Raw genomic sequence first — 16,580 nt, 5'->3', positions numbered from 1 at the left:
ACTGGTATGTGACTTTTTGTCTCAGTACATTGACCCAAAACATTAATTCGGTTTCTCTCTCCGAATATTTCCAACACTGTTTTTATTGCAGACTTCCAGCCTCTGAATATGTTGCCTTTGTAACAGGAATATGACCTACTTCAGTAGAATGATTACCTTCTCTCCAACACAATATTTTCTCCAGAGGTCACAAGTGCAGTTTCCAGGAAAGGCTTGATTTTTAGTAATTTTAATCACAATTAAATCCCTTAAAACAAATATGAGGTTAGTTCTAATCAAATGAATAGATGAAAGGCATTTCTTAATAAGCAAAATGATTCAATCTTCAGAGACCATTATTGTTCAATATCCCATCATTCATTGTTTAGCCACATTTTTCTGACAAGTCACTGTATTTTCACAGCAAACATTAGGTTTGCAGAGAGAAAAAGACACAAGTAAAACCAATTACATGGTTTTCACTTCAATAATCTATAGTTAAGAACATTGTCCCATTTTGGTTCTAGATGATTGCCACAAGTTGTCCAACCTTCAGTCACGTAGTGCATTGTTGTAGTACTCTTTCAAGCATGACTAATTCTGAACAGTTATAAAAGACAGCAAAAGAAATATGTAAATCAACATTTCATTATTGTGACTCAGCTCACTGTACTATACAAGCCTTGTGCGTGAATCTTAATGTTTAGAGGCAAGGGATGGTGGTGTTGAGGAACGGAATGTTTTCCATTTTGGACAAATCGGTGACAACAGCAAGTACTCTAACCAGGAATACACTGCTCGAACAACACCCCTCAGTCCCCAACTTGCCTAAAGCAAACCCTACCCTAATGTTTCCCACACCAGCTATCCCATGGTATCTCCAAGTAAATGCCATTTTAGGTTCAGTGTTGTGCTGTTGTGAGAATTAGACCAATACTGCCAAACTCATTCTACATATGACCTCAGCAACCAGCAAATAGAAAAGGTATTCAGTCTGGACTAGAATCAAACATGTGAAAAGCCAGTATCTAATGCAAAGTGATATCAGTGACATGCCAGGAAACTTTTGTAAATCCTTTGAACAAGTGATGTCTATAATCACAATGTGAAACTTACACTGCATTTTATTGAATTACAACATCTATAAAAAGAGTCAGAAAGGATTAAAAAACAGGCAAAGAAATAGCTTCAGAAAGGTCAAGGCCCCAACCAAGGTGAGGGTTCCAGGTGGAAGATGTTTTTTTTGGCATATACCATAAGCTCCCACAATTACCTCAATTTTCTTACGGTGTCCCAGTGGCAGTCAAAATGCTAATCTTAGAGTAGAATGATACAGTACCAGATCCCTTACTGTAATAAAATTACTTGCCCCAATATCTATCACATCCACATGGGGTAAAATTTGAAAAGCAACTAAACAAAAAGTATATACATTTTTTTTATTCCAGGCGACAATCGATAGAACAAGCTGGTTTCTTGAACATATTGCTACAATATTCTACAGACGTATGGCTTTTAAGAAACATTAAAAACAAAATAAAAAGATAACAAAAACAAAAATACCTGGAAAAACTCAGCAAAAAGATAGTGTTTACAAGGTAAGTATACATTTATTAACATCTAATTCATTGAATACATAGAAAACCATAACTATTTTTATTTGATTTTAGCCAGTGCTGCTGCTCTTCGCTCTGTGTTCTGAAACAAAGCTCGGATTAGGCTCTTTGCCTCAACTGGGGAAAATTCTGCTGCGAGAGGGCCCTTCCCATCAGTCCATCTAAACACATTTAAAAAGAAAGTGAAGTCAAAAATAGGTCCCAAGTTCTATTAATTTAATATTAAGAATGAGGAAATTAAAGATACTCTGATCAATTTGCTTTTTGGCAAAGATTCCAATCGATATTTTATACATTTGGCAGTGGAGGTGAGTACATCAGATTTTCAGTGGGGTGCAGGAATGGCTGGCTTGCAACACAGTTGTCTGCCAAAACAAGAACCCAGTATTTAAATCTTGAATGTATGTTAAACCAAGGTCCCATCTAAATTTTCAGGTGTGGATGCAAGAGTCCAGTGACAATTCCTCTGGCTTCAAGGGAACCATTCTGCACGCCCAAAGATTGACCAGTCAGTCGTTTATCTCATTGCTGCTTGTGGGGCACTGTTGGCTCAGAATGGGTGCTGCGTTTTGCACATCATCTCAATTCCAACTGTTAGGGGATGCTTTGAGAAGTTTTGATGACTCCATAAAGACAGTAAATAAATGCTTCTTTACCCATTATTCTCTTATTCAGCGTGTATCAATATACTTTTGGGGTTGCAACAACTTTGTTTAGCATGGAACACAATAGTTACCCAGTTTATCTACTGATCCTTGGCACATGAGGCAACACTGGCATCCAAGACACAGTCGATCCAAAGACATGCTTGCCTATGATACCTCAGCGGCAGATGGTGAGATCAAATATTCAAAATTGAGATTTCTGTGGGGAATAAAGACTTTCCCAACAGGTTTCTAATGAATGTTCAATTCATAGCCTTTCCTCAGCCTACAACTTTTTTTTCTCCACAAAAACTCCTAAACAGAAAATGACAGTTGTTTCCATAAATAAGTTCCAGGCTTTTATGCTTGCCCAAGTGGACTGAATAATTAAATTTGTGCACCATGGCATGGCATTGCATAAAGGAAGCATCAACACCCACTCAATGTCAGAGCAAGGGAAGGCCAGTGCCTTTTCCATTTAACTCAGTTTACCATTAGAGCTTCACCAAGCAGACAAGATGATGTGCAGAGGCTGCCATATTCGAGGAAACTGAGAGCATGAAAGGTGGGTGGGGGAGGTGGGGTGTCAGATAGCCAGACAAAGGGCACACTGGTATAGGTCTGCAAGTTGTGTGGCCCAATCTCCACGCCAGAAATGTGAACCAAGTTCACTTTAAAAACTTAGCAAAACCAACAAATAAATGCTTATGCATGGCCTGCTGCTATAGTGAACAATTCAACAGGCCATTAGTTTAAAGAAAGCCCTGGCACAGCCATCTAAGTACTGTATTACTCATTATTGTAGAAGACAGAAGTCATCTATTTATTTATGAGCCATTTATAATCCAGGGACATACCTGTCCACCAGTTCCTGCAGACTAGCTTGAAGCACTGTCATTAGCTCCTTGAATTTCAACCACTTTGGCACATATACTGGAATTTCTTCTTGATACTTTTTGTTTCTGCTTTCTTCAGGTAGTGGTTGGAAGATCTGGGGCCCTTCCTCGAGTATAGTTTTACATAATGAATAGAGACAGTCTGCACTTTCCGAGGAGATATCCTGCAACATGCAAAGAGTTGAACTATTCTTAAAACTAATACAGTTCCACACAAAACTAATAAAATTAGTACAGAATCTACAATCAAAGCCTACAATAAAGCATAATCCACTCTACTGGTTGCTTAACAGTCTCACTAGTATAGTAGGAGGGGATCACTGCGCTCCTGAGTACGCAGTGAATAAAACTTTAACAAGTCACAATTATTTCTCCAACTTTCCCCTATTCTCACTTCCTAGCCTCCATTGAATACATTCTTTAACATATATAAAGATTGAAGAAGTTTATATCAAAGGTAATCACCATGCTTCATTAAAGCTTAAGTTTTCCTATTTTCGTATTTAAAGGAGTAATTTGGTTGGAGGTTTGTGGATTTTGGTTCCACTCTAGCACTTGAGTACATAAGGTGACATTTCAGTATAAGAGTTTACCAGGCTAAAGCCGCAATTTCTTGCTCTGGTTATGTTGAAGATTCCATTGTACTATTTAAAATCAACCAGGGAAATGCCCTGGTGTCTTGGCCAACTTTCAATCAGTGCCATCAAGAACATTTAAAACCTACCTAGAATTTAAAGCACAGAAACAGGCCATTTGACCCAACTGGTCTATGCCAACGTTTATACTCCACATGAGCCTTCTCCCGCACTTCATCTTACCCAATCAGCATATTCCTTTCTCCCTAATGTGACTATCCAGCTTTTCCTTCAATGCAACTATATTATTTTTCTTAACTATTCCACATAGTAGCAAATTCCATATTCTAACCACTTTCTGGGTAAAGACGTTTCTCCTGAATTCTCTAAGATTTATTAATGACTATTTAAATTAACTGCACCCAATTTTGGAACCCACAAGCAGAATTTTTTTCTACCTCTCTATTCCACCAAACCATATTGTAATTTTAAATATCTCTATTTAGTTACCCCCTCAGCTTTTTAAAGTAGAGAGTTCCAGCCTGTTCAGTCTTTCCCAACAGTTTGAACCTCTCAGTTCTGATATCATTCTTGTAAATCTTTTTTTTAAACAGCTCTCTAGTGCTTCTGTATTTGGAGACCAGAACAGTGCCTAATACTCCTAGTCTCATGTTGCACACGCAACTTAAAAATGTCAGGAGGGACAGGATCTTAATTTCAATACAGGAAGAAATAAGAAAGGAATACAGGATATCAGTAAATGCAAAAATCGACAAATGCAAGTGTCAGTCTTAAATAACAGCAAGATCTTGTATACAAGTCTCATTTCAAATTATTTTTGTAAACCCACAAAATATTGAACTGGTAAAAGAAAATTAAACATGTTTTTTGATCGCCCATTCATAAGCCCAGAAGGCCACACTACTTGGCAATGAATGGACATTTGACTTATTCAATTGGTGCCCTTTATATAAAACATACTTGGTCTCTTATACAAAATTTCAGTAAAGACAAACATAATGAAAATAAAAACTTAATTTCTATCCGGGTTCACCATCCATCCCCACTTCCAGCATATCTATGTCTAGCATAGGACTTCAAATACAACTGATCTGAGTGAATGAACAAAAAAACATTTATCACCCTATTATGAAAAAACTGAATTCCACTCCTGAGACTGCTATAGCCAGCCCTTGCTCAAAATGTTATTCCATTTTGTTCCAAATTACCTCTAGCACTGTGACTCTGTTCACAATTTCTGTAATTGCTGTGTTAAGCAAAGTACCCATAGCTTTGCAATATATATGAACTGGAAGCACATCTTGCCAAACTTTGCCCAACCTCTTTAACTGATGAATCACCTGCAAAAAGAGATAACAGAAAAAAACAACCTTTTAGATAAACTCTGTTGCTGATGGTTAGAATAGGACAATCTTAATACATCACTTAGTTAGATTGATTCAACAATCTGCACAATGCTCTCATCAGGTTCGCATAACAGATTAAAGAACTGAGCATAGAAAATCAGCCAACTGAACACTTGAAACCCGCAACTTGTTCCCTCAAATATTGGACAATATCATGGCAGAGTTATAAATGGAATCCACTTTTCAATTAGATTTGTAAATACAGGAATGGGAGTGAGTGAGTCTACAGCAAAGGGTTTGCATGAAACTAAAATGAAGATAAAGTCATGATTAAGTTGTGATCTTGTTACTAATAAACTATTAAGTTGCCCAATATTAGAATACAAGTATACCACAGCTTAGGCATAGGATCCTGGTCTTGAAGTTTTGTTTGCTAATGGCTCTTTTTTAAATTAAAGACACAATTACCTCACTTGCTTAGCAACAGATTAAAACAATCTCAATATTAAAACATTTGAGCGATCATACAGCAAAGCTGTAATTATGCATAATAATTGCAACTTCAGGCTCACAATTAAAATTAGGACTCAGTCTCACTAACTTCTGTTTATGTCACAGGTACTGATTGCGATGATCAGGTTCTGGCCGCCTTATTTTGTGATAAATGAGGTGCTTAAAATAAACTTAAAATGTTACGCAATACTTCAAGTGACATCTGCTGACAAAAACAAGTTAATAATATAAATTTTGTGGTAGGACAAGGAGTGTGTGTAAAACCAGCAAAATCTTCTTCCAAAGACAGAAGAAACATCAGTTGATAATTTAAGCTGCTTTCAAGCACTCACTCCACTCAGTTAAAATGTAACATTCTACAACCTTTAAACAAGATACTGAAATACTGGAACAAGCATTCACTCAGTGATTTCAAGGGATAAATATGAATATCCAAATAAATCCCTGCCCAATACCATACAAAGTACTGAGGTGCGATCTGAATCTCTTGTATGGAAACACAGTTAAGATAGCAACAATACAAACAGGAAAAGCTGAAACCACACAGGTCAGTATGAAAAGGCAGGTCACATTTCAAGTTTCAGTTTCATTTTTTTTAAAGATCCTGATGAATCTGCTGTGTATTCTAGCATTTCAGTTTCATTTTTCTTTTTTTTAAATCTCTTGAGAATGGCTGCAAGACTGTCAGGCGGCATAGACCAATAGTACACTTCAGTCAAATCCTCAACATAATGCGATGCAACCGGTGTAAAATCTTCTATTATACAAGCACAACACAAATTACAGGAAAGAAAATGAACTTGGAAAATAAGCTAGCCTGTCTCTTCTTTCAGACATTGGCAGATCTCCAGAATTTACAGCATATAAACAGGCCCAACTGGCCTATGTTGTTATTTATGTTTCATTCAAGCCACAAGCTCATTTTCATCTAAGCTAATTAGTGCATCCTCCTATTCCTTTCTTCTTCACATTAATTCTCATTAAATGCATTCACATCAACTACTCCGTGTAGCAGTAGGTTCCATATTAACTACTCTTTGGGTAAAGAATTTCCTCCTGAATTCCTTATCGGATTTATTGGTGACTATCATATGTATGATCCCCAGTTTTGGTCAAGTGAAAACATCTCATGTCCAGTCTACCAAAGCCCCTCAATTCTGATCATCTCTATTAAGTCACCCCACAACACCCTCTCTTCTAGAAAGAAAATATCCATCCTATTCATTCTTTCCTGATAGTTATTAACCTCTCAAATCTGATATGTTTCTTGTGAATCTTTATTTGTACTTTCTCCAGCACATCGATATCCTTATTGCGTTCTGGAAATCAGAACCGTGCATGACACTGTGCAAAATGTTTCATTTTTATTTCAGATTTTATGCATTCACCATTATAATTTTTTTTACCTTAGTAAATTCTCCAATGCCTGTGCGAATTTGAAAGAACAAGCAGCTACACCAACCTGCCGGACAGCTTTGTTTGCAGCCGAGTAATTATCTGCATCATCCAGGCTTGAAAGATTTCTTGCATTCGACAACCTTTCCAGCAACTCATCTCTTTGGGCACGCAATTGCGCTAAGAAACATTCCGTCCCTGGCAATGAGAAATGTAATGTCATTTAAAAAAGGGGCTTTTAAAAAAAAATGCAACATTTTTTTTTTTAAAAGGCACTTTGTTGCAATGACCAATTTCAAACTCCTAAGACACCCAATCCATCAACACCCCCCAACGAAACATTTATTTTCATTTCAGCCACAAAATTTACTATTTAAGGTAACATTTACTTTTGAAGAACGAGTAAATTAAAATCTATTCATCCAGCACACAATTTGCTTTGCAATTTTTAAAAGCAAGGTTCACTGTGGATCTTTAGACAAGAATAATGAAAGCACAATTACACGCCAAAAGTGATGGAATACAGTGACCTACACGGAACAGTATTTAAAGTGCAATATTCTCTCTCTATTGATTCCTCTCCTCTTTCCCCAGTCATATACCTCCCATCCACCGCTGCCTACACAGAGTGGCTAATTTGATCAAGGCCTTAAAAGAAAAATAAAACTAATCCAGATTTCTGGGCTCAACGTTTCTACTAGCTGATGTTCCAAATTCCCAAATGCAATACAGATCAAGATAAGGACACTTTCCAGAGACAGAACCAAAATGTTCAAAAGACAGGGTTGCTTTTATCCACCGGTTAGTAATCAGCATGCAGAGTGATGGCTTTAAAGAATGAACTGCGTTTTTATATCACTTTTGACACTCTCAGTCATGGGTTACACTAACAAACCCAACAGCTAACTTTTGCACATATAGGTCCCACAAACTAGAATGATCACTTAATTTGGTTTGGTGGTTTTCAAGGTAGAAATGTTGGCCAGAACTCAAAAGGTAAGAATACTGCTACTACTTCTAACACTACTACTAGGTAAAGCTGACTGTCAAATGCAAATGTAAAATTCTGCAGTTTCAGGTGGCAGATAAGAGGGAAGGGGTGAATGAAAGAATAAGAACAGAGCATCTACAAGTTAAATCAGAAATGTCTGAGCTTCAGTGCCATATGATGTTGACGATCCAAGTCAGATTTAACCTTGCAAATTTGTACAACAAGCAAAATTAATGTTTTCACAAGTTCTAAAAGTTAGAAAAGACACATAACTGGGAAACGGTCAAAATGTTACTGGAAATGCCTTCACCTCATGTTTATAGACATAGTTACAGAGCCACTAGCAATTTTCCATTCAGTTTAATGGATTTAGTGACACCCTGTGATCACACTAATTAAGCAGGTTAAAAAGGTTAGATTGGTGCCACACCTATTGTGAAGGTGCAGTCAGTTCTCAGACTTCTTCAGTTTGAAATTCTAAACAATCTTTCAAGCAGCTTAGGGCTCCAAATAGGCTGTTGCAGAGTGGTGGAATGCATGCTCGCAGCCACAAAGGAACTCTCTCAGAATTAGTGTCAATTTTCACTTTAGAATATTCCCAGTAGCAAAACAAGAGAATTCACTCAACAATGTCACAAAAACAATCCACATTATTAAAGCTCAGTGAAGTTCTTATTCTTTAGAGGAGCAAGGCAGCTCTGTTTTAATTTCATCTAAACATAACACAGCAACAAATTTGATTCACCAGTGTTGCAACTGAAGGCTAGATATCTGTAATCACCTCCAACTCCACTTTTGACATATATGGATCATAAATGCTGTTGTACTGCTAGAAAATGCTTTGGAAATCCCAGACCATTACAGGGGCTCAATGATTAGCGAAACAAGATTCAGTTACACACCTAAACGTCTAAAACTTGGCACAAAGTCTACAAAGGTGGCAGCTCCATTACACAAAGGACTTGGGAGACTGCATTGGAACTGGTGGCCCAGGGTAATTAGATGGTGGGCAATGTACATGCAATTGTTGTGGTGAATGGCAGCCAGCTGAGGTAACTTCTGCAGGGTATCCCTGAATGAGAAAAAGAGAACAGATTTAGAATTACCTTAAGATTGCATCCTCCAAAAGTAACTAAATGGCAACTGGAACAGTCTTGACATCCAACAACCAAAGCGACTATAAAGCTAGGCCAAATGCAACTCAAGTTTTGTTAGTGTTTTCACCGACACTTCTAACAGCAGCGATAAGCAAGATCCAATTCATGATATAGCAATCTTTCCATAATAACATTAAGAAATGCTGTATTTAAACAGAATTTCTGGGGGCAATAACTTAGAAAGTGGCTAACTCATCGTCCTGAGAAAGGATTGTCACTGCTACAGTAGTTAAATCAGATAGGGTTCTTTCATGGCACATGGGCATTTATATTGCCCATCCCTAATTGCCCTTGAGAAGGTGAGCGCCTTTAATGTAATGAATAGCCTCAAGGCGCTTCACAGACGCATTATAAACAAAGTACGACTCTAAGCCACATAAGGAGATGAGGCCAGATGGCCAAAAGTTTGGTCAAAGAAAGAGGTAGGTTTTAAGAAGTGTCTTAAAGGAGGAAGGTGAGGCAGAGAGGTCTAGGGAGGGAATTCCAAATCTTGGGGCAAAGGCAACTGAAGGCATGGCCACCAACGTGGAGCAATTATAATTGGGAATGCACAAGAGGCCAGAATTAGAGGAGTGCAGATATCTGAGAGGCATCTGTGGTATTGAAGGAGATCACAGAGATAGGGAGAGGCAACAGCATGGAGAGTTATAAACACAAGGATGAAAATTTTAAAATCAAGACATTGCTTTAGTGGAGGCCAATGCAGCTCATGTAATTTACTTCCATCCCTGCAATTTGGGCCTCTCATCCTTCTAGCTACAGGTTTGGGTCTGGAGTGCACTGCCTGGAAGTGTGATGGAGGCAGGATCAATCGAGGCATTCAAGAGGGCATTAGGTGATTATTTGAATAGAAACAATGTGCAGGTGTATGGGGAAAAGGAGGGGCAATGGCACTAGGTCATAATGCTCATTTGGAGAGCCGGTGCAGACACAATGGGCCAAATGGCCTCTTTCTGTGCTGTTAAAATTCTGTGATACGGTTTAAAAGATCACAAGATGATCTCAGCTAATCCTTAAGCCCAAAGGCTAACACACAGCCACAAATTTCTAATATGTTTTGGTCTGAATCCTACATTTGAAAATCTAAATCACAAAAGTTGAATTATAAACTTTTATTTATGTAGTGTATATGAAGGAATATAAAACCAACCTGCACTGAGAACTGCAAGGAAAAATAATTAGTCCTATACAGCCAAGTCAGATAGTTGGCTCATTTAGGAAGAGACACTTGAGAAAATCTCTGGCAAATCTTTCAATTCAGAAAGTACATTGATATAACAATACGAACATTTAAGTTTGTATGAAATTATTGTGCAATTTAAACAAAGGCAATAGGCCATTTAAAATAAAATTTAAATTTAAAAAATTAAGACTACAGCATGTGGGAGCTCCTGGATAACATTGTGATCCAGGGCAAACACGTCTGCAGTAAGTGTTTGCAGCTTGAGGAACCTCAGCTCAGAAGCATTGAGCTGGAGGCTGAGCTGCTGACTCTGCCACATATCAGGGAGGGGGAAAGTTATCTAGATGCTTAATACCAGGAGGTAGTCACACCACTTAGTATAGGGTCTTCTGATTTGGTCAGTGGCCAGAGACAGGAGGGTGACTGCGAGTAAGGGAACAAGAGGACCCAGAGGGCAGGAGTGTGAGCCTCTGCAATTGTCCAATAGGTTTGAGGTTCGTTCAGCTTGTTTGGATGAGAGCAGAGGCTGCAGAATGGATGGGCAAACTGACCATGGCACCATGGTACAGAAAGCCATTGAAGTAGGGGGAGAAAAAAGGAACGTAGTGGTAGTAGGGGATAGTATAGTGAGAGGGACTGACACTGTTCTCACAAAGAACGAGATTCCAGATGGCTTTGTTGCCTGCCTGGTGTTTTGGGACATCTGCCCAGGCCTAGAGAGGAACCTGCAGTGGGAGGGCATGGATCCATTGGTTGTGGTCCAAGTAGGTACCAACAACATAGGCAGAATGAGGAAGGAAACTCTTCATTGCCACTGAGGAGCAGGACCTCAAAGGTAACAATTTCTGGATTATTATGTGCAAATTGGCATAGGACAAATAAGATTAGAAAAATAAATGCGTGGATCAAAGACTGGTGTGGGCAAAGTGGGGCACTGGCACCAGTTTTGGGGAAAGTGGGATCCGTACTGTTGGGTGGGTCTACACCTGAGCAATGCTGGGATGGGTGTTCTCGCGAGCCACTAATTAAGGAAGTAGAGAGGGTTTTTAAACTGAATAATGGGAGCAAGGAATCAAATTTGGGAAGATGTGAAAAAACAGAGTAAGAGATAAGGCAAGAGAGAAAAGTATTAATATGGGAAATGATAAACAGACTGTGACAGGAAGGGACAGAGAGTAAAATTCTAAGAATAAATCAGCAGACAAGGCTAGATGCTACAAAAATAATAAAAGGACAAAACTAAAGGCTCTATATCCAAATGCACATAGCATTCGAATCAAAACAGCTGAATTGATAGCACAAATGGAAATAAATAAGTATGATCTGATAGCCATTACAGAGACATGGCCACAGGATGACATAGATTGGGAACTGAATATTGAAGGGTACGTGACATTTAGGAAGGGCAGGAAGCTAGGAAAAGATAGAGAGGTGGCTCTGTTAACTAATGATGGTATTAGCAGATGAGAGGGATGAGCCAAGTTCAGGAAATGAGAATGTAGAAACAGTTTGGGTTGAGATAAGAAATGGTAAAAGGCAAGAATTCACTTATGGGAGTAGTGTACAGACCCCCTAGTTGTAACCACATGGGAGGACAGAGTATAAAAGAAGAGATAATGGGAGCTTATCAGAAAAGTACTTCAATAATCATGGGGGATTTTAATCTACATATAGACTGGAAAAATCAGCTGGGCTAAGTTAGCGTAGATGAATGTCATAGAATGTTTTCGGGATAGTTTCTTAGAACAGCACGTACTGGAGCCAACCACAGAGCAGGCTATACTAGACCTGGTACTGAGCAACAAGATAGGATTAATTAATAACCTCACAGTGAAGGCACTCCTAGGTAGCAGTGATCACAATACGATTGAATTTCACATTCATTTTGAAGGACAAATGAGTGCATCCAAAATTAGTATCTTAAACTTAAATAAGGGTAATTATGAGGAAATGAAAGCAGAGCTAGCTAAAATGAACTGGCAAATGAGGTTAAAGGATAGGTCAATAGAGTTTCAGTAGCAGACATTTAAAGGGATATTTCAGAATACACAGAATAGATACATTCCAATGAGAGAGAAAAATTCCAATGGGAGGAATTCCATGGTTAACTAAAGAAGTTAAAAACATTGTCAAACTTAAAAAGAAAAATCATATAATTATGCAAAGACAGATGGCAGGTCAGAAGATTGGAAAGAATAGAAAGAACAGCAAAGAATGACAAAAAGGTTAATAAGGAGGGAAAAATTAGAGTATGAGAGAAAGCTAGCTAATAACATAGACAGATAGTAAGAGTTTCTATAAATATTTAAATAAGAAAAGTTAACAAAGTGAGCGTTGGTCCTACAGAAAATGGGTCTGGGGAGTTAATAATGTAAAGTAGGGAGATGGTGGATGAATTAAACAGGTATTTTGCTTCGGCCTTTACTATAGAGGACACAAGTAACATCCCAGAAATAGCTGTAAATCAGGAAATGGAAGGGAGGGAGGAAGCCAGGAAAATTACAATCACCAGGGATGTGGCATTAAGCAAATTGTTAGGGCTGCAGGCTGACAAATCCCTGGGTTCGGGTGGACTTCACCCTAAGGTCTTGAAAGAAGTGGCTAGTGAGATAGATGATGTATTGGTTTTAATTTTCCAAAATTCCCTAGAATCAGAGAAGGTTCCATTAGATTGGTAAATGGCAAATATAACTCCTTTATTCAAAAAGGGAGGGAGACAGAAAGGAAACTACAGGCCAATTAACCTAACATCTGTCATAGGGAAAATGCTAGAAGCTATTATTAAAGATGCGAAAGCACGGCACTTAGAAAATTTCAAGGTGATCAGGCAGAGTCAACATGGTTTTGTAAAAGGGAAATCTTGTCTAACCAATTTATTGGAGCTTTTTGAAGGAGTCACATGTGCTGTGGATAAAGGGCAACAGGTGAATGTACTGTACTTAGATTTCCAGAAGGCATTTGATAAAGTACCACATCAAAGGTTATTGTGGAAAATAAAAGCTCAGTGTAGGGGATAACATATTGATTGGCATGGAAAGAAGGTTGGCTAGCTGACAGGAAACAATTGGCATAAATGGGTCTTTTTCTGGTTGGCAGGATGTGATGAGTGGTGTGCCACAGGGGTCAATGCTGGGGCCTCAACTTTTACAATTTATATCAATAACTTGGATGAAGGAACAGGAAAAATGGTTGCTAAATTTACTGACGACACAAAGGTAGATAGGAAAGTAAGTTGTGAAGAGGACGTAAGGAGGCTACAAAGTGACATAGATGGGTTAAGTGAGTGGGCAAAGATCTGGCAGATGGAGTATAAAGTGGGCAAATGTGAAATCATTCATTTTGACAGGAAGAATAAAAAAGAAGTTTATTATCTAAATGGTGAGCGATTGCAGAGCTCCGAGATTCAGGGGGATCTGGGTGTCCTAAAGCATGAACCACAAAAGGTTAATATGCAGGTATAGCAGGTAATTAGGAAAACTAATAGAATGTTATTTATTGTGAGGGGAGTTGATTACAAAAGTAGGGAGGTTATGCTTTAGTTGTACAGGGCATTGGTGAGACCACCAATAGTGAGGCAGCGGAAGCAATCTTTGAATGTTTGTAATGCAGAGCTAAATAGATTCTTGATTAACAAGGGGGTGAAAGGTTATCGGGGGGTAGGCAGGAATATGGGGTTGAGGTTACATTCAGATCAGCCATGGTCTTATTGAATGGCGGAGAAGGCTCGAGGGGCCGAGTGGCCTACTCCTGTTCCTAATTCATATATAAGTATTGTGTACAGTACTGGTCTTAATTAAAGAAAGATTTAAATATGTTAGAAGCAGTTCAGTGAAGGTTTACTAGACTAATACCAGGGATGGGCAGGTTATCATATGAGGAAAGATTGGACAGGTTAGGGTTGTATCCACTGGAATTTAGAAGAGTAAGAGGCAACTTAATTGAAACCTTTAAGGTCCTTTGGGGTCTTGGCAAAGTGGACGTGGAGAGGATGTTTCCTCTTGGGGGAGAATCTAGAACTAGGCGTCACTGTTTAAACAAAAAGGGCTGCTCCTTTAAGACAGAGAGGAGGCGAAATTTTTTCTCTCAGTGGATCGAGTCTTTGGAACTCTTCCTCAAAAGGCAGCGGAAGCAATCTTTGAATGTTTGTAATGCAGAGCTAAATAGATTCTTGATTAACAAGGGGGTGAAAGGTTATCGGAGGGTAGGCAGGAATATGGGGTTGAGGTTACATTCAGATCAGCCATGGTCTTATTGAATGGCGGAGAAGGCTCGAGGGGCCGAGTGGCCTACTCCTGTTCCTAATTCATATATAAAATTGTTCAAAACTTCTTCTACAAAAACTGGTGAATTGATTCATATAAATACAGTAAGCTTTCATACTGCAATATCAGACACAGAGTTGGACATTATATCTCTGCGCCACCAGACTTTTATTCCCTCCCAGGTTAGGGTAAATCAATATCCCTTCAAATCATATTTTTCTGTAAACTTAACACATTTCTTCACAAAGCTTCCCTATTAACTTATAATTATATACACCTCAAGTATAATGGTGTGCATGGGGATGAATGAAAATGCAAACACATATGTTGGGCTGTTAAAATGTAATAAGGTGGAACAGAGGATTCTCATTTAAGCACATGTCAATTTATGCCTGCATTAGGGACTGTGAAGTTGACTTCCCTAAATAGGCTGAATACACCATTAATCAGCAATAAGGTCAAGGTATTGTAGCAGCAAATATAGTAACTTGGATATAAACTCAATGTTGCAAAGGAATTTAAAATCAGGTTTTTTAAAACATTATAAAATACATACCGATGATAGGTAGGCACCACATCGTAGAACAAATGGAACATGTTTCTAACTGTGTAGAAAAGCTGAACGGCACTGAAAAACAAAACACACACCGTAAGGACAAACCAGGGATTGTGGAGAGAGAAACTGCGTTAACCTTTGAATCAATGTCCTTTCATTAGAATTGGGAAAAGTTAAGAGCTTAAGTGAAGGGGTGGTGGGGGAGAGGGAAGGTGGGGAAGAGGGTGAATCGACAAGAAGACAAGGGAAGGAGAGATTAAAGGACAAAAGGGTCCATGGTACAAGCAAAGCGAGAGAAGCAAGAAAGAAAAACCTAAACCAGGAAAGAAGAAGGAAATAAAATGGTGGCAGAGGTTACGATCTAAAATTGTTGAACTGTGTCCAGTCAAAAGATGAGATGCTGTTCCTCAAGCTTCCGTGAGCTTCATTGGAGTGTTGTATGAGACCAAGGACAGAAAGTCAGAATGAGGGAAAGATGAAGAATCAAAATGACATGAGACTGGAAGCTTGGGGTCACACTTGCAGATTGAACAGAGGTTGCTCAAAGTGGTCATCTAATCTGTTTTCAGTCAATCCAGTGTAGAGGAGACCACATCGTGAACAGCAAACACACTATACTAAATCGAAAAACATACAATTTCCATTTCACCTGCAAGGAGTGTTTGGGGCTTTGGATGGTGAGAAAGGAAGAGATAAAAAGGACAGGTGTTGCATCTCCAGTACTTGTATGGGAAGGTGCCATGGGAATTGGTGGGTGACTGAGGAGTGAACCAGGTGTTGCAGAGGGAACAGTCCATTTGGAATGCTGAAAGGGGATGAGAAGGGGAGATGTGTTTGGTGGTGGCATAACACTGGAGGTGGTGGAATTGGAGGGTTACTTGATGAACTGGCCAGCTTTAGCAGCAACTGTTGAATGAAGATCCAAATGAGACAGTTACCTTTTGAAGAAATCTACAACTTCATGCAAGAAGTGATCTTTCACTGTAAATCGTTGTCCTGAAAGAACTGAAACTTAGCACCACCCCATGGCCAAAAAATGCAGAACCGAGGACACCAGTTCTCAAACACTATTGAAAACGTCTCATTAGGTCTTTCTGAATCTACGATTCAACATTCTGACAACACTTTCCCTCTTTGAAAAAGAAACAGGATACCAAAATCACTTGATGTATTCCATACAACAGCTTCTGACTGTGATTTGAAGCAGGCATTAAACTTAATTGCATTAATGTCACCACTAAACTAGCAGGCAACAAGGATTGAATATTCAAGCACACTATTATCCACAGGAATCTTGAGACTAGTGGGGAAAACCCCATAATATACAAATCTAGATTCACTTACAATGCATAAATAGTTACTGGCTTCTTCTGCACATTTTAATGAAGTGTCATTCTTATTTTAAAGTCTGAGAATCATTCTAGAATGTAAAACTCACTTCACTCA

At 38.7% G+C, this 16,580-nt stretch overlaps 1 protein-coding gene across 1 annotated transcript in view; it reads right to left on the bottom strand.

The window, feature by feature from the left end:
* Positions 1-1,404: 1,404 nt before the first annotated feature.
* The window catches only part of zw10 (zw10 kinetochore protein), a 32,138-nt gene continuing 16,962 nt past the window's right edge, over positions 1,405-16,580 (bottom strand). Inside the window, exons 11-16 of the mRNA XM_041174343.1 lie at positions 15,135-15,206; positions 8,879-9,048; positions 7,053-7,183; positions 4,940-5,071; positions 3,097-3,299; positions 1,405-1,756 (exon numbers count right to left, since the gene is read on the bottom strand). Coding sequence (XP_041030277.1) covers positions 1,636-1,756; positions 3,097-3,299; positions 4,940-5,071; positions 7,053-7,183; positions 8,879-9,048; positions 15,135-15,206 — 829 coding nt within the window. The 3' untranslated portion in view covers positions 1,405-1,635. The remainder of the gene's footprint in view (positions 1,757-3,096; positions 3,300-4,939; positions 5,072-7,052; positions 7,184-8,878; positions 9,049-15,134; positions 15,207-16,580) is intronic.

This window comes from Carcharodon carcharias, chromosome 25 (genome assembly GCF_017639515.1).
Source record: "Carcharodon carcharias isolate sCarCar2 chromosome 25, sCarCar2.pri, whole genome shotgun sequence".
NCBI lineage: Eukaryota > Metazoa > Chordata > Chondrichthyes > Lamniformes > Lamnidae > Carcharodon > Carcharodon carcharias.
Note: the sequence above shows the minus strand (reverse complement) of the source record. Positions and strands in the feature narration are given on the sequence as shown.